Genomic DNA, 24,061 nt, shown 5'->3' with positions numbered 1-24,061 from the left:
TCCCCCTGCTACTCACACTTTCCCAGTGACCAGTCCTTGATGGAAGTGCTGGTGACAGACATCTGCAGAGCATGACTTATCTTTATTTGGCAATAAGAATAAAAAGACTTGAAGACTTAAAATATTCCCCTAGGTTGCTGCTGGCATTTTCTACCATTCTAGCTGTCATACCCAAATAAAAGCATCAGAACTGAGTGAAATACTTCACCTGGGAACAATACATAACCCTAGGTTCTCACAGCCTGTAGAATTTTCTGCTACAGCAAAATCTTTCTCAGGTACTTAGACACAATCCTCAAATAAGATCCTGTAAAGGGAGGAAGACAAGTTCTCCTTCAGTTTTGGCATCTTGCTTTTCTGTACCATTTTAACTTCTCCTCACCTTTTCTGCAGGGTTCAGGGAATCCTTCTGGCCATTACAGGGGTTCTCCCTGAGTCTGAGTTCCTGTCATGTGGCCAGACCTCTGCTCTCTCTTCTGCAATACCAGCCCTGTTCTGTAGGTCAAGCTCATTTCAAGAGACAGGAATTTGTTCCTTGTTGGAATTAGCCCATCTTAGGAAAAGAAAAATTATTCAGGTCAAACTGTACTTTCTTCATTATTATTTTCTGTACTGACACCTGGAGGTTACCCAGGACCTTGTTTTTTGCTAATAAACAGGGTTTTTTTTCACTTCCACACTGGTATTCATTTCTCTCATTGGCAAAAAGGGATTATTGAAGTCTTCCTCTTTAGAGGAAATATTCATTCCAGGGCCTTTTCTCCTGAAATTTGTCTCAAAACCAAGACATGGGTTGAAAAAGTGGCTCAAGTCCAGCACTAAACCTCATAGCATTCTTTTACACTGACTGATTTCCAAGTTCACAAATGGTCTTTTTCAGAACTCTTCAATCAGTAAGTTCTTATTTGAACTTTTATTTTATTGGTATCATGTTAAATTTTTTTAAGAGGAAGTTTATTCTGGTCCTTTATCAGTGTGGGAAGGACACCTGCCTATTGTAGAGCAAAGTGATCCAAGAACCTCTTTGGATTTCAGCAGAAATACCAAGACAAAGCACTGCTCCCTCCAGAGATTTAACCAATTCAGGGCTAGGAGCATGTCCCAGGCAGGCTCTGCAGGGAAATCTTGAGAACTACTCAAAAATTTATTCAGAGCTATAGAGTTAAAGAGGCTTTTAGACACAGTGTGTAATCTTGTCAGAGCCGATTAGATCAAAACAAAAGTGATGGGAAATCCTCCCTGTTCATGTGCAAAAAGCTCTCCTTGGTGCATTATGACTCACTGGACTTGCACCTCCATTCTTGGTGACTTTGTCACCACAGAGCATTAATTATTAATGTTAAGCCACACTTTTTCTTATGGCAGTGAGAAAGAAGGCATCTTAACGGGGGCAATTTGCAGTCACATTAAATGGACATTCAGGTTCTTTGACAAGCTGGGGATCACCTCGCTGCTCCAGGGCAGTGCTTTCCTTTTCCAACAGCCAACACCCAATGGCAGGATTTCCCTGCCACTGTCCCACTTGCATGGAGAACACAGGAAACCCAGAAGCTCTCCTGGGACAGCCTGCCCTGGTTCTCTGCAGGGCTGGGGTGGTCCAGCCAGGCAGTCTAAGCCCTGAGGTTTGGTTCAAACACAACCTCAGGCTTAAAGTCTCATTTAGATCTGCCCTTGGGTTCTTCCCCACCAGGTATCACCTTCTCCCACTGCTGCTCAGGTATCACCTTCTCCCACTCCCCAAATACTCCAAACATCTCTGTTAAGATACCAAAGATGATGATAAAGCTGGACAAGGCCTTGAGGGATTAAATTATTATCAGATGAGTCAGAGAGGATTCCAAATCCCTAATATTTATGCATGCCTATTACACTTCCATAAAAAGCCCATACATACATCCATTTTACATATGAGGGCTGAAACTGCTGCCATTCCACAGGCACTGGGGATGGAATTCAACAGATTGTTGCTCTTGGTTCTGTCTTCACCAAATAGTTACAACCAATCATACACACACACACGTGTGTGTGCCATAAAGGGAAGCTAAACAGAACTTTTCTTTCAGTTTCTTTCAGCTTATTACCCTGCCCCTCAGGACCTCTAACATATTTTTAGAAAGTATTGAATTCAAGCAAGGAACAAAGGAGAAAAGCCTGTCTGTGTGATTTCACCATCCCACCACCATGGTGGCATTTGAGGGCACATCTGTGTGCAAAGGTTGTTTTTTGGATAACATTCTCCTTTTAAGGATAATACACAATGATTTAAAATTACTTCTATGCACACATCCATCTCATTTCATTCACGGGGTACTGGTGAGGTTTTCATTTTTTTGTTTTGGGATGGAAAGAAAGGGATAAAGAGTTTGGTTGGCCTTTTCTTCCCTCATCTGAAGCTACATGTAGGTAGTTAATCATTTTTAACTCTGGAATACATTGTTCAGAATGCAGGAAATTATTTTTCCACTACCTCCCCTCAGCAAGAAGGCTAAATATTTTCAGTGAAACAGAATGGATGCAGTACCAGAACAGATCAATATCAGAGCCAGCTTGTTAACATATCTCACAGGGAGACAATGGAGACAGAGGGGAAGGTTCTGATCCAAAAAGAGCTCAACCTCCTGAGCTTTGAAGCAGGTCCTCAAAGGACACATGAGAAAGGAAGATTACAATGCTGCTGGTGAAAAGGAAATAAAAGGGAGACAAAGAACAGAGAAGGAAAACCAGGCTGGAGGAAGAGTAACCCAGAGAATATTTATCCTCACCAATTACAACATGAGCTACAAAATAAGACTCCTGCTCTGCAAAGATTTTTGCTTGGGGAATAGAGTCTAGGTGGTCTCATCTACCACCACAAGGACCTGGAAGTCTTTGTTCTGGAGCCTCCAGGACCTGGTGCCTCCTCCAACGTGAAGTGTTGGTGTCCCCAGCGTGTCCCCAGCCCCATGAGCACATATCCATGCACAGCTGTGCCTCTGGAGGCTCCTTCTGCAAGATTTCTGCTAGACAAGGAGCAGACACTGCTGAACATCTATTAAACAGTAGCAAGTCCAAGCACAACTGGCCAGAATCAGGACACACAGAGGAGGAACTGGAGGCACTGGGCTAAATTCCCAACTAAGGCACCAAATTTGACCTCAGGAAATTACTCTGCAAGGCTTTGGGTAAATCAGATAACCTTTCCAGCTCTCTGAACATGCCTGAACACAGGTTTTGTATCAATCTAACTGTAAAGAAATCAACAGTGTTAAATTAATGAGCCCCATCACACCTGCAGACATACAGATTGCATTTTAAAGCATTTCTAGTGTTAATTTGATTTGTTTCAAAAGGAAAATGAACAATCTGCTTCACTCCCTCTTACTTTGTTTGCACTGATTGATGAAGTCAGTGTAAAATCCAACAGCAGGATCTTAAGCAGAATAAAACTCCCTTCCCATCAGCATAAACAGAAAAAATACAGCTGGACAAGACTACAAGAGGTCACCTAAAATATTCCCTCGGCCCCAAAATGGAATCAGCTCTACCTCAACCCTTCCCTCATTGCTCACACACCCAATCTACTTAACTCTGTGCAGCCACAGCCATGCTGCCTCCCCTCAGCTGTGCAGCTTCAGTGCCCTCCAAATGAAGCCTCAGTCTCTGCTGGAATTCTGCTGCTATTAATACTTCATTTCCCCTAACAGAACTTATTTTTTTTAAAAATACATACAATGTAATGGCTCCGAGTTTGTAAGTTATCAAAGAACAAGCTTTGCTTTTGATATTCTCTAATTCAAGAAATGCTATAATTTGTCTTTAAACAGGATTTATTTTTTCCACATATTCTGTTACTAGTTTGGAATCTCAAAATGTATTTTAGCTCCTTGGGGAAAAAGCTCTGGCTATCCATCCCTTTACTATTAATCTGTTTTTTCTATTAAGACAGTTGAATCTCTCCTCCCTCAAACTGTCAGCTATACTGATGAGTCATTAATTGATTTTTTTTCCCTCTCTTTTTGTTTTTTTGGAAACAAGTACAGTAGGCTAAAATCAAGCAAGAAGCCTACTGAAGAATTCAATTAACTTCTGGCTTGTTTAGTAATAAATAGTGCAGTATTGTATTCTGCCACCCTTTATTCTTGTTGTACTGTCTGGAGATTGCCCAGATGTTTCATCCTCTGGGTTTTTTTTGCTGCAGAAGGCTTTTGCCTCCAGGCTGAGCAGTGCTGGCCCTCTGCTCTCCTGCCTCCAGTTAATCTAGGTGGCTGTCAGAGCTGTCACAGGAATGGTGAATCACGGCCTCTGCAATCACTTCAGCCCCTGGGGAAGTGCTCGGAGCGAACAGCTGCACAAACCCCCACCCAAACTAAGTTTCTCCTGGATGAGGATTTTACAAATCAACTTTGAAATAATCACAAAGCCTGACTGACAGGCCCACAGTTTTTAAATAACAGAAATTTGTCAAAAACAAATTGGTTGTCTTTCAAACAGACACCCTGGTTGAGTCTTTTTTTTTTTCTCTTCTTCTCTTTCCTTTGCTGACTTTCCCATTTCCAAACAACAACTGGATCCGTTTTCTTCTAAACAAACTTGAATTACAAAGGAATGTTGTTCTGCTATACTTAATAGATTTGCACATTTTTCCCTTTCTTCTTTAGTCTTTCCCAGTATAACATATAATCCTTTGCACCTGCAAAAGCTCCACAGACTGCTGACTGCCAAGAATCCACCACGTGACCCTGCTTCCATGACCAGAGATCCTGTGTTTAAAGAGAAAGGAAAATAAAAAGTTATTAAATGTTTGAGTCTATCTGATCCCCATGTGAGTTAACTCTGAGGATGGGAACTTAAGTGAAAAGCTATTTTTGTGGCATTTTTGAGTGATGTAATAAGTGATTTTTCCCAAGGAACTTGTGTACTTGAACAAGCAGATGGAGTGAGAAAGACGTCTGGAACTGAGGAGGGCTTGAAGCAAATTGCTTTCAGGGAATTCATATGTATGTATTTAAGCCTGTGGCCATGCAACTTTGCAAATATTTTGTGAATTTATTTTCTTTTTGGCAGATAAAACAGCACAAAGCAAAACACTGAGCGTGAGGGCGGCATGCAAGAACCAGTATCAGCTCAGCCCAGATGCACAAAAGGCTGCCATTTAAAGTGAACATCTCCCACTTCCACGAGACACAAATCCTGTTTGCTCCCCTACATTTCTTCAACCAACCCTTCCCCTCACACCAAAAAACCCCATCATTAAGAAATTACTCTTATCAGTCCCATTATGTCCCAAAGCAGGTGTGTCTCTGTTTTTCACTTTGGCGTGGTTAGGGACCACACACCCTCCTCTCCATGGCTCCCACACACCCTGCTCCCATCCATTTCCTCACAGCAGCATTTAAACACACACATTTAAAGCCCCAACAAGAACAGTGCCTTCCAAAACCACCTCTCAAGTCACATCACACAACTGGATGAGCCCCATGAGTGTCTGCTGGGAGGGGTTTTCCTGGAGCTACAGTCACTGTGTTCTCCCCTCCTGCACCCTGCTCCATCACCCCTTTCTCATCTCCTGACACACTTCCCATTGGAAGCTCTGGAGCAGGTTTCTGGATTATGATGTGAGGATCAGTACTGAGCAAAAAGGGATGGGATCCACGGCCCTTCTGATGCCCACCACTGAGAAATCAGCAATTTTATTTTATGGCTGTGGCATTCTCCTTCTTTTTAAAGTCATATTACTTCTGTACTATAAAATTTTCTAAGAAGCAACTGGATAGCAGTGCTAGGCTGAGATTATTGCTCTTGGGCTCCTGGTCTGCAGTACAGGCACTTTCCACTGGAGCAGGAGAGCTCTGCTCTCGTTTGCTGACTCTTCATTTAACATGCTGTCCTCGTGACTCGCTTCTTCCAGCTTGGCTGGCGGTTATACTTCAGTTGAATGTTTTAAAAATCAAACTGTTCAAGCAACAATGGCCAGCCACAATGTTGTTTGGTTCCCTGCCACAGCTAAATAGCTGCAGCTCTGCTGTACGAGAGCACTAAAGGGGTTCCAGCCTCTCTAATGCTAGCCATTCTTTTCCTGGTGTTTTTGGTATGAGATGCTATTCTGCCATCACCCACAGCAGAAACTGATTTTCATTTCATAAATAAATAAATAGAGAATCATAATTCTTCAAAACCATAATATGCTTTTCTGGAATAACTTACAGTCTTTGGACATACAGTTCTCATCCTGATGGAAGAAGGACACACTCCCATAGATAAACTACCTTCCAGAGTATCTGGGTACTCTCAAAGCATAAATCCCACCTTCAGCACCATCTGCAAGACACTTCAGGTGCTTAAGAAACCTTGAACTGAAAACCAGGGTTTAAAAACTGAGCTTCTGGAGCCACAGCTTTCTTTTGATAAAAACAGAAATATTGTAATTTTTTTATTAAACATTCTCCAAACATCTGTACATCTACAGCTAAGGCCAAGAACTCAGAACAGTTACTGCTGCCATGTAAAAATGCACTGTGGAAGAGCTGCTGGAGGACTAAGAGGAAAACCAGCCCATTAACACAGACATTCACGTCTTTGCCAGAAGCCCAGCCTATTCTCAGTCATGATGGGATTTTATGTTAATGTCATTGTCCAAAGAAGAAGGAAAAGGCCATTCTGATTTCTTGGCATGTAGCTCTAAAATCTAGTTTCTGATAAAGCCTGGCTGCCCAGGGCAGCTCTGCACAAAGAGCCTCTGCCAAGCAAGGCAAACGGTGATGAATTCCCATCCATCACGCCTGCAAATTGACAACAGGTATTTGCAACAGTCATGCAATGTGGAAAATGCTTTAAAAGGGTGGAGCCAGGAACAGTTCAATTAAATTAGGGAAAAGGAGAATTGAGGCTGGAGAACAGGAAGCAAATTCCCCAACAGTGAGGTCTACTGAACCACAGAGCCAGCCTCCCCAGGGAGGAGAGGAAAGCCCTCTCCTTTGAGTCATTTAAAAATAGATTGGAGAAGGCACTCAAGACTGTGCTGTGGGGAATAATCCTGCACTGGCAAGGGCAGGGTGAGATGACTTCATGTGTTTCTTTCTATCTCCAATTTCGGTGATTCACCCAGAGCTCCAAACCTGAACATGCAGAAGAGCAAGAGGGAAGCAGGGCACGAGGACATGATCCTGGAGGAAGCCAAGAGGAACAAGTGTCACAGGGCCAGGAGGACCGGCAGGACTCCTGCCCAAATTCTTTCTAACCACACGATGCTGTGGGCCAGGATGACGTGCTGGAGGTCACACATGTTTTCTCTCATAGCCCATGGACCAACTAATTGGCAGGGCTGGTAAGTCAGGCCTGTGAGTTCTTCAAAAACACTCGCCCTTTGAGCAGGTTTTAATACCATTAAGACGGGGCAAAGCACAGAAGCTGTTAGGGATTTGTAGATTACTATAAAACCAGGGCCTTGTTCTGGGAAAAAAAAGAGGATCCATATACATATCTCCCTAAAACACTGACTTTGAACAAAATTGCTGGTTATTGCAGTGGTGCAGTGCTTAGGGCACACTCTGCCATCCTAGATGCTGCACAGAAGCAGAAGAGCCTTCCACTTGGGGGGATAATGGGGAGAGCTCAGGTCAGGCAGAGCTCAGAGCCCAAGGGGCACAGCTCAGAGGCTCCAAAACAGGGCAGAAGTGCCCATGTAATGCCTGCAGAAGCCCCAACACTGCTCTCTCCCCACGTGCTCCTGCAGGATGAAACACAACCCGGGAATTACGAGCAGCACGACCCCAGCAGTTGGCTCAGCCTGGGTCCCCCACTGCCATCACCAAAAAGGCTTCTACCTGCTCACACTGTGCTCCTGCAGCAGAAGGCTGCAGGGGACAACCTGACTTTTCCAGGGCAGTACCCATTCCCACTAGCACTCCCAGCCTAGGAAAGCAGAATGACAAGGAGCACATTACATGAAAGCGGCCGCCATGCCAAGCCTGTGTCATGTGTATTCTATTAAGCTGAAGGCTGAATAGAAGACTTTGTTTTCCACTTCAAAGGACCCCATCCCAATCTCTCTCTCTCTTCCCTTATGAATAACAAATTGGAAATAAATCTTCTGGCTGAAGTGCATGGAAACTCATACAGTTGGGGCCCTCTGCAGCTTCCCAGCTCAATCACATGGTAATTTTTTTTGTAAACACTTTTCTGTGATATATATGTAAATCTGGCTGTGCATTGCTGCACCATGTAAAGCAATACAGCGGGTGTGGCCTCAGGGGATGGCACACAGCGGGAAGCCTGGCTGCATATTTCCAATTATTCACAGGGATAATGTTCACAGAGAAGGGTCAAGTTTTATACGTGGGCAGAGCCCTACTTTTCGTCCTAGAGATCCCATTTCATCCTGCTCCATAGGCCAGTGTCCCCAAATTCTCCCACAAATGTTATTTAGCTCTTTTGATACTGAGAAAACAAGGACATCCCATTTTGCTGGGCAGAGTGAGCACTGGAAAAGTCACTCTCAAGATATACCAAAGGCCCTTCAATCTAAAAAAGAAGCAAATAAGGAAATATATTACCTTTGCTTTTAAATACTGGGAGAAAGCATTCATTGCCTACAAATATGGACTCCTTGTTGCTGAGGGCACCTGGCCTCCAGATGGCCAATAACCTTTGACCAGTGCACACAACTCTTACCTGTGCATGCCTGTCACCTTTGCCACACATTTACAGGAACACTTTGTGGCAAAAATCAGCTGTCAGCTTTTTCCCAACACAGCCAGATCATGGTCTATATTCAGGACATCCAAGCTAACCCAGGAAAATGCAATACCACACCTCTCAAACCTGATGATCAGCCCAACACCACCAATGCTGCAGGAAGCATTGCAGAGAATAGACATCTCTGCCTTGGCCTTGCTGTTCTTCAAGCAGAACTCAGGGCATACACTACACTTGAGGCCTGCAGCTGAATAAATATTACAATTCATTCCAGTGATAAGTATCTATAGTATCTCTGTGTACCCCTCTGTTCACAACAGTGTTCAACTTCATGGTAACAGGGGCGAAAAAATCACTACAAATGAATCACATGGATCTTTGTGCATGTGAGGTCCTGCAGACTGAGGAAAGAAAAGCAATTTTCATGTTTGCCTTTCCTGCTAGGGATTTTACTCACAATGTGGCATTCTGCATGGCTGACCCTTACAGATGCATGGCACATTAGCTACAGGAGAAGCAAAAACTTCACAAGTTGATTGCTGTTTCTATACATAAAGTCAACATGGAGCAAAGAGCCAAATGTCCTCCTCAGTGGATTTTTATGTGCATATGTGCAACATATGGGCAAGTACATGTGTATATTATCTTGCAGGAAACATGCAAGCCCAAACATGGGAAAAATTCAATGATCTAAGTTCACTGTTGACATAAATGCTGAGACTCCATTTGCACTAATGGAGTTGTGCTCACTTATGCCAGTACTGAATTCAGTCCTAGAATTAAACCCACCCAAATCCTAGATAAATTGAAAGAGAACAAAAGTTGGCCTATAGGCAAGAGCATATTTTTCATGTTAAAAGCATTTCATTCCCTTTTTCTGCCCATATAATACTGCATTGATGTCTGTGACCCATTTGGATGTAAATCAAAATGGATGTGCTAAAAGCCTGGTTAAAGGAAATGTTCTTCGAAGCAGTGTTCCCATGGCAAGGCAGAACAGCTACACTCAGTTTCCATGGCACAAAGGGACATATAGGGAGGGAAAATGCACTTTTGAAAAATCACTTTAAAGCCAGCAGGGCTTTTCTTGAGCACCTGCACTGCTCTTACCTAATAGATCTGTGTTTCGTAGATGTGTGTGAATAAATTACATGGAAGAATGACATAAATCTGCTAAGATTCTTCAGCAAATAACCAGTGTCCAAATCAAATCTTTGATATTCAAACATCCCCAGATGTCACTGGCAAGCTCAGCAACATCTAGAGAACCTCTTGTGGCCTGGGCATGACCAAGAGGGCATCACAATCTGGCTCTGTATCTAGAGACTGTGTGAGCCTGTTTTCCTCTGCCCTGTTGAAATGCTGTATTGATGATCCAAGGCCATCTGACTTTTCCCAAACGTGCCTGCAGTGCTGCGAGCAAGGCTTGCATTTGTTTCCGTGCCTTTGGTGCAGATGGTGTGCAGCATTCCTCGGGCTGTGCCCCAGGACGGCGTGAATGACACTTATTGTGGCAGCCATAAAGCCAGGGCTGTTTGCTCAACAGCTGTTGGGTGCATTGTTCCTTTGTGAGAAAAATGCAGCCGCTCTGCTCATGGCATGGGCGCGTTACAGCCCGCCCCCAACACCCCGTGCAAAGCTGTTCTCCTGATTCAGCACCTAAGCAAATGGCAGACAGTGTTATTTAACCACCAGGACTTAATCCCAAAATCAGCCCGAGCCTTGCTCCAAGAGGGAGCGAGGCATGGTAGAACACTTACTGCACTGCCTGGAGGAAATGGCTCTAAAGCTGGGCCTGGCTTTCATTTACTCTTGACTTATACGCAGCTGAGCACAGAGGAAAGAAATACTAGACTGCTTCTCCAGGAAAAAAGGAAAATGGTCACCTACCTGTAGAGCAGGGAGAGAGCCATTTAAGGCCCAGTTTGGCTACATGCCTTGATTTTCTGCTTGCCCTGTTAAGCAGCAACAGATCTGACTGTAAATTTTAGGAGGGAAATAGCATGTAGTTTATGGATTCAATGGTGGAGTTATAAACACATATTACTGCTGAGAACCCCAGCTGCCTGGGCAGAAGTATTCTGTAAACTTTTCATTCTTATTAACTTTGAAAATCAGGTGCAATGAGCTTCAACCAAGGTTAGAGTGTTCACTCTCCCCAGAAAGCCATCAAGCAGTCTTTGCACAGCAAGCTTCAAGATGTATCTCAAAATCTATCTGCACTGATGGCCAAGAGCAAGGCTGAGCTGACCCTAAAATCAGCTCACACCCTCTGCCTATCCCAGCCCCCCGCAGCTGAGCTCTCTGGAGAGGGAACCAAGAGAACCAAGCAAAGGAGCACATGTGCCTTTTCCCTCCAGATCCATGGTTCAGTTCACCAGCACACTCCCCTCCACACAAGTGCTCTGTGCCTGCAGTGACAGCTGCACCTGAACAGAAAACAAAGGACCCAATCCCATACTTGCTCTCCATTGTGTGGGCAGAAACCAGCTCAGAACCAGCCCATGGAACTCCTGTTCTGACCCAATCCTGCTCAGCCTCACAGAGGGAACAGCTGGACTCTCCCCATTCTCTTTTTATATAACACTTTTTAATTTGTGAGACCTACAGATCTAAGAAAATTATTTTATTGCTAAAACCAATGACAAAAAAAACCCTTGTGGGCTCACTAGAACTGCAGAAAGTCTAAGAGCTCTAAATTTTGCTCAGCACTGAGAGAGGGAAATCCTGGCCCTACTGAGTGCCAGAAGAGTCAGACATCACCTTGAGCATGGTCAATTGAAGATTTTTATCTTTCTTTGAAGCTCCTGGGCCAGCAGAGCAGCACAGTGTGTGCCTGCCCTCCCAGAGAGGTTGGCTTTGTAGGGGCAGGACTGGCTGACCCTGATGTTCCACAGTCTTAGCAATGTCCAAGTGTCTCATCTTAAGAGTCAGACCTGTCTAATGAGAAAGACAAAAGCTTTCCAGGACAGTAGGTTTGTTTTCCTTAAAAAAATCCACCAACTAAACAAACAAAAACCCCCTTGTTTTTCAAGTGAGCTCATTTGAGACCTGTCCTCCTGTCCTGCCTGCTCCTTCCGTCCTCTCTGGCTACCAAAGCCTTTTCTGCAGACACACAATACATTTGGTCTATAAAGAGACCATTCTCCCTGTGCAGCTGCATTTGAGTAACTCTCAGAGGCTCTGAAGCACAGCCAACAAGCAGAAATATAAAACCCAAGAGGACTGAGTCTTGTTTCACCTGAGAAGGGTTTATCTTACAGCACTGCTCTCCGAGGGATCTGACCATTGCCACTGAGCCTTAAGAAACAGGCATTTTTGACATGATGTTTGTGGACTCAAACCTAACCAGAGGCTCTTGATTTTCTGTAGGGTTTTAAAATGCTATTTTATTGAAAAAAAAACCAAACCAAAACACCTGATGCCCTGTATGTCTGTAATAGCGCCCCAGAAGAACTGAAAGTTTTATTTTTTCTCAATTCGTTCTAAAAGAGAAGGATTAAAACACAAAACAAATGATAAATCACTTATGTGCTGCTGGTAGGAACTCGGATATGATGATTATAAGCACTGAATAAAATCTCTGAACAGAAGAGAATAAAAGATAAGACAGAAGGGATGGGCTCCACGTGGCCAGAGTCATCTGGGCAGAGACTGCACAGCCCTGGCAGCAGGGTGAACACAGGAGCTGCACCAGGCTCCTGTAACCCACAACAATTTCATGCCAAATACACAGCCCGCAATGTGAAATTCCCACAGTAAGGAACACACATATAGTATTTCCAAAGCAACTTACTGAGGCACCCTGGAAATTCCAGGGCAGCAAACGAGAGGACTGTATCTTACAACATTAATTCCAAAACCTGAACTAATATGGAAGGCTCTGTGCTTGGCTGGTATTTGGGAAGCACACCATATTTATGCTCTGTTGCCTTTCTTCGGGGCCTCCTGGCTTTGAGATGGGATCAGAAGCATTAACCCCACATAAAAGAACCTAAACCTGCTCAAACTGTCACAGTAATATTTGACCATGGTGCTCTTCTGGGGATTGGTGTAGCAGAAAGTGAATAAAATTTGTAACATCCTTTCTTTCCCTGAACTCTGAGAAGAATTCAAGACTGTTTTACCTGTAAGGCTTGGACTAAAGAGACAGAAAAGAGCTACACTAACTCAACTTAGTTGGAGAGTACAAGGTCCTGAAATCTGATACACCATAGCAGTTTTCTTCTCTCTTTTGGTTGATAGCAATCATCTGTGCCTCAAACAAAATATAGAAAAATAGAGAATTGGGAAGGGGAAGGACATTAAGCACACCTTACAGCAGTGGATGCTACCTGAATAAAAATATTTTTAAAAAAGAAAAAAAGAAAATACTTTTTAAAATTGAAAGCACCGTAACTTCTTTATTGTTGTTTCTTGAGTCATTGTGAACTAAGGAAGGAGTCTATTGCCTGTTCCTAAATTGTGTGTTCACCTGAGCCACTGTCAGTAATGCCTGCACTTGATGCAGTATCTGTTTCTTGCTAATTACTGCAATCCTCCCTTTGCCAGCACCCACAGCCAGTGTAACCCTATAGTTCAGTAATCTATACAATGCTCTCTCTTCTTTTAGCATAGTTCAGTGCATGGCATGCAAGTTTGCTCTCACAGGGGACAGCTGGTGCACATTCATACAGGAGAAAACTGTGCATGTAAACTCTGTGACTAAAGCATAAGGAATAACCAGAGCAGCTTGGAGTAAAGCAGATAGAGAAATGGGATATAGAAACACACCATTTGCTACCTATGACAAGCCTTTATTAGGCTTTTTTAAGCTTAACACGCTGATGCTGGCTGCAGTCAGCACATATCTGAAGGAAAAGGAACCTCTCTTCTTCTTCTGTGTACCTCTCTAACTGTTCTTTCACAGTAGAAAGGTTTTCCTCATTTTTATGGCGATTAGCTTGTTCAGGCAGTCAGGACTGAGTCTCTTCCATCAGCTTATGTCACTTCACTGTAATGGTTTTAAAAATGACACAGCCACAGCTCTTGTTCTACTCTCCTCAGTGACATGGCCCACACACATCATACACAACTGCTCCCACAGCTACTTTCTCAAGTAATCCTATTAATCCAGTGCAGAACATTCCCTCAGGCATCATCTCAATAACTCTTTTCTGTTCAGGCTTTGTGCCATTTTTCTCTTGTCCTTTGCATTTCTATTTCTTTGTAATTACTGTCTGTTCATGCTCCCTTCATGCACCCCTGAGAAGGTGAAGAGCCCTACACCTCCAACCATACTCCAGTGATGTTACTGGCCACATCCATCCTCTTGATGGGACCATAATGATTTTTGTCCTTTGTTATACTGTCAGGACAATTTTTAAGAGCTTCCCTTAGATAAACAAAATGTATTCTGCTTTCACTGCCTGGCTTTGATATGACAAACCCTGAGCTCTCTCCCTGTGCTGAGCCAAAGTGACTGAGTGTGCCAGACTAATTTTTGCAGTTTTCCACTCCTGACTTCACATCAGAAGAATATAATGCAACAGGTTTGTGGAACAAACTGACACAAGTTTTGTTTCTCTTCAGATCTGCACTGACCTCCTTAGATTAAACATGATGCCTCATCCTGAGTGACTCACTCCTGCAGTTAGCTAAATTCAAACTGTCTTCTTTAAAGCCTGCAATGTAAACAATACATTTTACTGTCACAGCTACGTGGACATTAGTTAAAACAACTTTACATTCTGCAAGATGCTGCTGGTTTATGTGGTTTTGGCATGAACACCACACTTTTCCCCTTTAAGCATTGCCACCTCTTGCTCCCACCCACGGCTGCTGCACTAACCACCAGCAGGCTGGGCCAGAGAGTTTACAGAAAGCCATTCCTGGACACTGCCACCAAAGCAGATTCCTAATAAGGCAGCCCCAGCTCCCCTGAGCAGTGGGATGATACCCAGACCCCACAGCAGGCTGAGCTCATGGAGCACCCACAGAGCCCTCCACGAGCACAGCTCACTTCTGCCAAAGCTCTTGATGATTTTCATGCTCCTCCTGCCTGTGGATTCACCTTTAAACTGAACTCCCTGAAGCCTCTACATGCAAATATTCACACTGTGGGCTTGTCCCCCCAAAACAGCCCCAGCTACAGACACACAGCAAGAGGACAAGCTGCTGTCCCAGTCCAACACACACGGTCCCACTTTGGGTCACCGTGCTGAGCCTGCTCAGGAGTCCAGCACTCCTACCAAGAAGAAAGTTTCTCTCTCCAGCTCTTTTATAAATATATTTTGCTACAATGCTTTTAATGATCTGCAACAATTCTCTGTGCTTCCACCCCAAGACCTCCAAGTACTCGAAAAACCCTTCCTTTCATCTTTTGCAGTGAGTTCAAGGAAATAAGAGGGATGGAGAAATTACGTTTTCAAATCCAATCCTCCACTCAAAAATCTAGATCCTGTCTCTGATATATTTTGCTACAATGCTTTTAATGATCTGCAACAATTCTCTGTGCTTCCACTCCAAGTACTCGGAAAAACCCTTCCTTTCATCTTTTGCAGTGAGTTCAAGGAAATAAGAGGGATGGAGAAATTACGTTTTCAAATCCAATCCTCCACTCAAAAATCTAGATCCTGTCTCTGACCATGGTAACAACTGCACTGTTAAATCATCATCATTGACACCTTCTTTAAATAACCTTAAAATAAAGTACATGCAGCCAATTAAAATATCTTTTCAGTGATGTTTACAAAACCCAGGCTGAAACATTTTCTCATTTGCAATTTCTTTTTACCATGAAGAGCAAAATGCTAAAAAAATGTTAAAAAAAATAAAATTCACACAACACAATGTTGTTCCCCCTCTTTTTAAGCAGTTAAAAAGGTCAGACCTGAAGATAAAACTTCTGGCATGCTGGGAGTAAAATCTAGCCTGCGTGCCATAGATCAGTGGCTAGATATTCCCTGTTATTTTTCAGACATTCAGGCATATGATCTTCACATGCATAGGTAAGTTGGCACATAATTAGTGATTCTTGAACACACCCACAATCACAATAATGGAGTTAGATAAGTTACCATGGAAAGCCTTTGCAAAATGCATAACTTATATTTCCATCACTAAAAGAGAACTTACCTTTAAGGACTCCCAGAGGGGAAACTGTACCAGAGAGAAAGGAATCTGGAGAGGTGGGAAAAGAAAAAAAAAAGAAAAAAGAAAAACAACATAATGTTACAAAAGTAAATTGGGTTAGCATGTTCCTCAACTGGCTAAATTAGGAACAGTTATTGTTCGCCCAGTGAACTGCAGCTTATTACACTTACAAATCTTTACGGACACTTTATGTATGCTGCCATTAAATGACTGGTTTCACTAAAGCAGTTTTACTTTGTTTATCACATTCCCTGCTGAGAGGTTAATGTATTGTTACCAGGGTGGCCTAGAAGTGCAATAAGCAGTGTGATCTAGTGCAGGGACATTCTTGGTTTGTCAGCCAGCCAAGAAAGCCATAAGGATGGTTCAAGAAACACGTTCCCAAGGCCAGGAGCACAGCTTGGCAAAAAAACATCCTCAGCAGTGCAGACTCACAGATGCTGAGCTCTTGTGCTGCAACCAGGGCTCTGCACTTGGGCATCAGCTGCAAAAACATGTCCCATGATCTCCCAAGAACCAGGTCCCTTGAGAATTAAAATAATTTGTGAGGAGCTACCACAGCCCAACTAAAAGGGAGAAGCTTGGTGGTTCTCACTGCCTGTGACACGGGGTTCTCCTGTCCAGCAGCAGCCTGCATCTCTGTCCAGGCTCATTCCTGCTGCCTCCTGTCCCAGGAGTGCACAGGCATCTCCATGTCCTGCACAGATCCTGCCCTGATAAAAACCTCAGCTCATCAGTCAGTTTTCACTGTGAACACACTGAAACACTGTGCAACAAGAGACATCACTTTCCAAGGTCATGCCTTCTATTGTATTTCTTCCTTTGCAAAGCCCTCCACTAAATTCTTCCTTGTCCTTCACCACTCATAGAGGTCCTGTCTAATACCTACCTCTGGTACCAACTCTGCCTTTGCTATCTCCAGGCTGAGTATGTGTCCCAAGATATTTCAGAGAAAAGGGTCTCCAGGAAAGCACTGGCCTGTCCTAGGATTGCCCTAAAGCTGCATCTGCAAGTCTGCTCTGCCCCTTCCTAAAGCTGCATTATCTCCTCCACTTTGTTAGCCAGTCAGCCCCAGGCTCTAATCTTCCTCCAACTACCTGTTTTCTCCTACTTTTATCTTTCTTCATTTTCTCCCTTGTTTAGGCTGATTTGGCAGTTCATATATCAAATTATTTAGTCTCAGAAAGCACTTACGCATCTTTTACCATGAAAAGGAGTAGATACTCAATATGGATCATGCTTATTTAATGCAGATATCTTTGCTCTGAGTGATGTCAGGTTAAAAACGTTCACCAGAGATATGAATGGCTTATTAAACCCAAATTCAGGCTGCACAAAGGAATCTGAAATGGAACATCCATTCAACATCACAGGAGACAAAGAGTATTGTCTGCTTCTCTGTGCTGCAAGTAATGATTAATAAATGAGTCTATTAAGTTAATCTGCCAGGCAAAACTAAACTTGACAGACACCTGCCACAGAAAATTTGTTATCTATTCGGGCAGGAAATGGCAGTGAGAAGAAATCAATGTCAGTGCTGTACATTGAGCTGACAAACTGAAATCTCAGAGGAAGTTTGTCATCTTGGACAACGAGCAATATCCCTGGTGGCATCTCAGAGCCCCACAATAAAGGTCAGACATGGCTCTTATTTATCAGGGTCTTGAAACTCTAGTGTAGCAATTAAATTTCATTTTTAATACTGGGTGAGAAAGCCCAGCTTTTTGACAGTAAAGTGTGGCAATATATTTATGAGAAGATATATACACACCCACATGCTACTGCAGCATTGTTGAACTGAAATTATATGGAATGATTTCTTTGCAATGTAAAATGAAAAGCAACATAATCTTCTATGATCTAGACCAAAAAAATAGGGAAAAATAAGTAACAATAACCAATACATTTGCTTCAAATTTGTTAAAAAAGAGAAAAGGAAACGCTCTGTATCCAGCTGTACACCAAACAAAACAAGCTTTCAAATACAGCCTCCAAGTTTTGCTTTTTTTATGCTTGTGAATGAGTGGTAAAATTAAGCAGCTGTTAATAAGACAACAAGGGAAGCTTGTGACATAATCCCCTTTATATCGCTTAGCTAGAAGCATTTCAATCAAAGGGGAAACTTGTTCACAAGTGCTGTTTGATTTTCAGGGTTAGTGGTGTTTGCTTTCCGTGTCCTGCTCAGGGGGAGCCCGGGCTGGAGGGGGATTATGGGTTTCCCTTTTCCCCATGTGCCCCATGGGATGCAGATTTCAGATGTGTGTCAGGGTGATCTGCACAGACACTGGGCTCCCTCCTCTCTAAAAGGGCTGCAGAATAAGGCTCTAAACATCCATAAGTCACACTTTACTAGAGTTTAAAGATTCCAAACAAAATAGGAAGCACCACCACCAAGCAGAGCAGCAGCATCTTTGCTGCACTAAGATCCTAAGGAGATGTCCTACATTTATTGCAGTCACCCATTGGATCCTGTCTGACATCCTGACTTAAAAACAAAACCCACACAAGCAATTTCACGGGTATTGCAATGAAAGGGAGTCTGTCTTCATGTGGATTTGGGTTTTGTCATCAGATTCTCTGAAGCCAAATCATTTCCAAGCCGCCTTCGGCAATCTTCCCATGACAGGGACCTCCACCACATTTCTTCTCCAGATCTATTCCACAGCCCTTGTTGAAAGTTCATCTCCTATTGAAAGCCTTCCCTCGAACCCTTTAATCACCTTTATTTTCCCCTCAAGAAAGTTATCAGAACTCCTGTTTATCTTCACGTGTTTATCTTCGCAGCCTCTGCCCTTCCGCCGCATTTCCGTGGTCGAGATGTGGAAGGGCTGTGCAGGCTGCTGTGTGTCCGTGTGTGCAAACACCCTGCTTGCATAAGCCCTGTCTCCCTAAGAGACCAGACTAAACAGCCCACACCCAAAAGTAGCATTAATATATGCAAAAAGAAATAGCTCTGTGAGGGTAGCTCATCCGACCATGAAAAAGCCTTGAGATGGCTTATTGCCCTTTTTTCTTCCACCACAGCAGACGTGACAAAATCTTGCAGTCTGGGGACACTTCTTAATTTGAACACTTAGAGCATTTCATTCCTTTTTGTATTTTGCTTCTTAAAAGAAAAGCTCTTCAGCAATGAACAGAATCACACCCTGTTAGGCAGAGATATTTCTGCCTGAAATAGGCTGAGGCAACAATAAAAATGTGGTCCACACATGTGGGTAACTTGCTGCCAGCAAATATGAAACCCTGGCAAGCTCCACCAACCTCTCATTCGACATTAATATAAAATAGACAGAGAGTACCAGTTCTCATGTCTGGCCTAATGTTATATAACTATGCTGTTTGTTCATCAGAGTCAGCCCTTAAACACACACAAAAGGCAAATTTAAAGCCCCCAGACAGCTGCAAATAATTATTTTAAAATGTTTTATAGGTTAGTGAAATTATCATTTACTCTGGTCCCTGTAGTCCTTAGCACCTGACGCCTAACTTAAGGTAATGAACTTTGCAGATGCTTATTTCTACACATCTACATGATTCCCCTGATACAAAGTATTTTAAATGATTATGTTTAACAAGTTACTTTTAGAAATAGCTGCACTTCCCCACTAGTGCAGCAGACACATCTCACTTCTAAAGAAAAATACCAACCTGTAAGTACTGAAGATTGATGACAGAGCAAGAGTTCTCCCACCAAATACAGTTTAATTAAATGAAAGAAATTTAAGGAGGAACTTAATAATGCTCTTTGTAACTACAACAACAACCCTCTAAAGTATTGTGTATATATCACACTCAAAATTCACCCATTCAATATCTGATGGTAAATTGCAAGCTGACATTGTCCTGAGGAAAACAGCAGCCAGAGCAAGGGCAGCAAGCTGAAGGAGTGGCAAAGAATGGGGGAAAGAACCAAAAGAAAAAAAACAAAACCTCATCAGCCCCTTCAGAACTGGGATTCCCTTCCAAATATGAGAATTCTTTCACACAAAGAGGAAACAGATGTCCATGGCTGGAATTTGCATGTGGCTTTATTCTCTTCTAGGATACAATAAAACTACTCTTCTTCTCATCCTCCGAGCTAGAAATTAAACAGTGGCATGTCATGCAGAGTCCAGCTGTGCTTCCTACCTCCAACCTTTATTAGCAATATATTTAAAAAGAAGAAGAAAAGAGAGAGAAAGAAAGGGAGAAACTAGAAAAGCACAAGAATTGAAAAACTGTGGTATGTGTTCTCAAAACAATATAAAACCTACAGATGTTCTTACTAATCTGTGGCACATGTTTGTTTATTCAGGTTTTCCCTGTCCCCAGTTCAGCAGGCTTTGCTCTCCAGAGGACTTATCTATTTTTATAAACGTTAGAGTAAATACTGGAGGAGAGATTGGCATAAACAGCCCGAGGAGGAACAGGCTCACCTTGTAAGAGCTTTCTCAGTGTCCCTGAAAATGCATCTCCATCCCAGAAACTGCTCTCACCCACACCCCCACTGTTCCCTACATTAACAGCAATGGGAGAAAAGCAAACACTTCTGAAGAGGATTTTTAGAGTATGAATGTCACAAAGAACATCTGCTCATTCAGGGAGAACCCATCTCATCCTCCAGGGGCAGCTCTCAAACTTGCACCCAACCTGTCACCTGCACTCACTGTGACAAGGTCAGAGGGGCCATCACTGTCCAAGTCTGTATTTATGAGGAATACTGAGCTCCTGTGCCAAACTGTGCCTTCTCCACTGTAATTGCAAAGAAAAGTCTAATAACCCACTTTTGAATAGCAAAAATATACTGTTTTCTAAGGATACATACACAGCAAATTTCAGAGCAATCTTCCCTTTACCTAAGTCCCTTTTACAATCCCCTTTTTTTCTAGCTTTTCTATAAAGGATAGAGGGTTTTTTAATAGGTTCAAGTTAAAGCAGAATAAAACAACCCTGTCAGCCCACTGAAGTTAAACAACTCTGTTAATAAACCCAGCAAATTTGGTTCAGTGTCTTGCCCTCCTACAATTCTTCACACACTTGCCCAATACATCTGGATCAGGATAAGCTGATGTTCCAGCTATAAATATACTTTCCCCAGGATGGGCTTTGAAAAGACAGCATGAAATGAGGCAAGCCTGGCCCCTGGTCACGTCAGAGGTCATAGCAATAGCCACCAATAAGCAGATTTGGAGGTTTCACAGCTTTTCTACTGACTGAGGGTGAAGGTGTTTAAGACCCATCATCGATGGGATACCCTAGAGCTGACAAAGTAGACTTCTTTTCTTGCAAAGCTTCAATTAATATTGTCCCTCAGGCCCTCCTTGGAAAACTGCAGACTCCACAAGGAACTGAATTATAAGAAGGTAATTTGTAATCTTAACATGAATGAAAGACTGTCAAAGCCATTAGCTGTGTTCCTGCAGCCCTGTGAGATGGAAGGTTGGGAGCGTGGTGAAAGAATGGACAAGTTTATATGTTAAACAAATGATGGAGGGCTTTGTTAATAAACACTGATGCAAAAACAAACAAAGCCTTTCAGGCAAGTTTAACAACGCTGGCATAGCAATGACCAGGGAAGAGGTTTTGGCTTCACTCTTAAGGAAAACAGTGAAGGACCAAGTTCACACACAGCACCTTCCTGTAAGACTGCACCAAGCCTGAGAGGTGCAGCCCCACGGGAAGCTCAGCCATCACAGGGAAAACTATCAAGTTGCATTTGCAACAAACAACTTTTCACAGCCCTTCAGTGTTGAAGACCAGCTCTGCAGCACTGCCAGAGGCAAAGGAATGGCGTTTAGGGTGGTAGAAACATCAATCTCAACAATGCCAAGATATAATTAAAACAAAGGTTTCAGATCATGCACCAGCAGCCACCTGAAGTAATCAGCAATTCCCTCATTTTCAAGCAAATAACATTAACCCTGTGTGAGCTGGGAGAAAACCGCAAGCTATAACAGGAAGAAATGCAAAATTCCTGAATTATAGTCATTTTTCAGGCATCTGCTAACTCTCAAATAAATATTTGCACCTTGCTTCCTATGTTTCCCCAGCTCCAACCCCAAAGTATTTCCACTTGTCACCTGGCATATGTGAATGGTTGGAACTAAATTCCTTTCCTAGACAAAACATTATGTGCCCCACAGGGTTGCTTAATTTGGTTACAAGCCATTCTCACAGATGTCCTTTGGACCTGCATGGCACAACTTCACATCCACATTTCCTCTTAAATAGCATCACACACTCCTTATAAAAGCAACTTATAGGGCATATTATGTAGCAAAGATACGTAAAAGGAAAATTCAGTTTTTCTTCCATGAGAAAAAGGTTCTGTGATTAAAAAGAAAAGAAAAACAAAGCAAAAACTGTTTTTGTGCAGGGGCAATATTGACCAGCAAAGGGGAAAGACATAGCCAGAGATCCAGCGCAACTGCATGTTTCCAAAACATGGGAAAAAGAGAGGCACTGAGGCAGATGCACAAACTCAATGCAGGCTGGATTGATTTAAGAGATCCTGATGATCACAGAGCCCTAACTTTGCACACGCGTGAGACAGACTGTCATTGAGCTATTGAAGGCTCTTTCCTCACAGAAACAACATTAACAGCTTCACATTCCACCCCACACCCCTTCTTGAACCAGCCCCTTCTTACTCTGCTGGGAGAACAGAATAACTATTAGAGATTGTATACTGTCAGCCACAAAAGTCGATTTTATTGGATTTCAAATGTGAGCTGGACTGACCAGCCCCTAATTACATAAATAATATCCATGTTCTCCCATTTTCCAACAAATAAGCATTAAAGGAAATGCCTGTTTTGCTATTAATTTTCAATAACATGTTAAGAAAACCTCTCAGCAAGTAAATGAATATGCTGACACCGATTTGTACATGCTGTTTTCAGGGCACAGATAAAAATCTTGTAGGATAAAAGATGAGTTTAGCAGCTCCAGAAGAATGAAGGTATTGTTTAACAGGAAGCAGATGTATGTCAGATGGCAAACTCATTAAAGTGTCCCATCGTTAAAGGAAACGGGATAACAACGAGCCATCTGAAAAAACCTGAACTGATCAGGAAATGCACAAGCCGCAGCTAATCTCCTATTTATTGGTAGGTAATGCCTTTAAGTCATGCACATGCATTGAGTTTAGGAGCATGAAGGACTAATCTTTGTTCTCATGAAAGAAACAGGAGCAGAACCCAAGAGCATGGAGAGCAGCATTTCTGGAAGAAGTCTTCTGAGGAATAACTCCCAACATTTGGAGGAGCTATTACAACAACCCGTGGGTGCACACACACAGTCTGAGCAGCATGTCAATAACTCCCAACATTTGGAGGAGCTATTACACACACACAGTCTGGGCAGCATGTCAGTTCCCTGACTCTGAGAGCATTTTAATGGACATTTTTCATACATGGGCCGTTTTAAATGTAAATATAATTTTGTAATGCCTTACGGAAGGTACCTATCAAGGAATAGCCTCTAAATACAAACTTGGAAACTCTCATCAAAGAAAAAACCATTCGCTAGTGGGCACTGGAGTGATGGATTTGCAATATCAGAGCTGAACAATTCCTCAAGTGAGAATTTTGCAGGTTATAGAAGGACCTAAGCCCAAAGAATTAAACAAGCAGCATAGACTCACAAAATCATAGAATCATTTAGGTTAGAAAAGACCTCTATGATCACTGAGTCCAACTGTTAATCCAGCACTGCCAAGCACATCACTAAACCACATCCCAAGTGCCACATTTTAGATCCCTCCAGGGATGGGAACTCAACCACTTCCCTGGGCAGCCTCTTCCAATGCTTGACAACTCTTCCAGGGAATAAATCTTTCCTGCTGTTCAATCTGAACCTCCCCTGGTGCAGCTTCAGGCCTTTTATTCTCCCCCTGGCACTTGTCACCTGGGAGAAGAGACTGATCCCAACCTGGCTACTCCTTTCAGGGAGTTGTAGAGAGTGAGAAGGTCCCACCTGAGCTTCCTTTTCTCCAGGCTGAGCACCCCCAGCTCCTTCAGCCACTCCTTGTGCTCCAAACCCTTCCCCAGCTCCAGCCCCTCAATGTCTTTCTTGCAGTGAGGAGCCCAAAACTGAACCCAGGGTTCGACTCAAAGCATGTTTGATTCACAAGGCAGGTGGATCTGTGGAGAGGAGTGAGAGTATTGCTTCATCCAGCAAATATTCAGTGTAAGAAACTGGAAAACAGTGCAGCTGTAATTGCACTGACATCAGCAAAGGAACTCTTGTCCTCGGAGTAACAGCCACAAGAAAA

General features: G+C 43.0%; 1 protein-coding gene across 1 annotated transcript in view; it reads right to left on the bottom strand.

Moving 5' to 3' along the window:
• Positions 1–24,061, bottom strand: part of SLC25A26 (solute carrier family 25 member 26) — an 82,459-nt gene that overhangs the window by 9,569 nt on the left and 48,829 nt on the right. The window contains exons 6-7 of the mRNA XM_039734100.1: positions 15,790–15,834; positions 4,670–4,739 (exon numbers count right to left, since the gene is read on the bottom strand). Coding sequence (XP_039590034.1) covers positions 4,670–4,739; positions 15,790–15,834 — 115 coding nt within the window. The remainder of the gene's footprint in view (positions 1–4,669; positions 4,740–15,789; positions 15,835–24,061) is intronic.

Source organism: Passer montanus, unplaced genomic scaffold, assembly GCF_014805655.1.
Source record: "Passer montanus isolate IOZ18808 unplaced genomic scaffold, ASM1480565v1 scaffold9, whole genome shotgun sequence".
NCBI lineage: Eukaryota > Metazoa > Chordata > Aves > Passeriformes > Passeridae > Passer > Passer montanus.
Note: the sequence above shows the minus strand (reverse complement) of the source record. Positions and strands in the feature narration are given on the sequence as shown.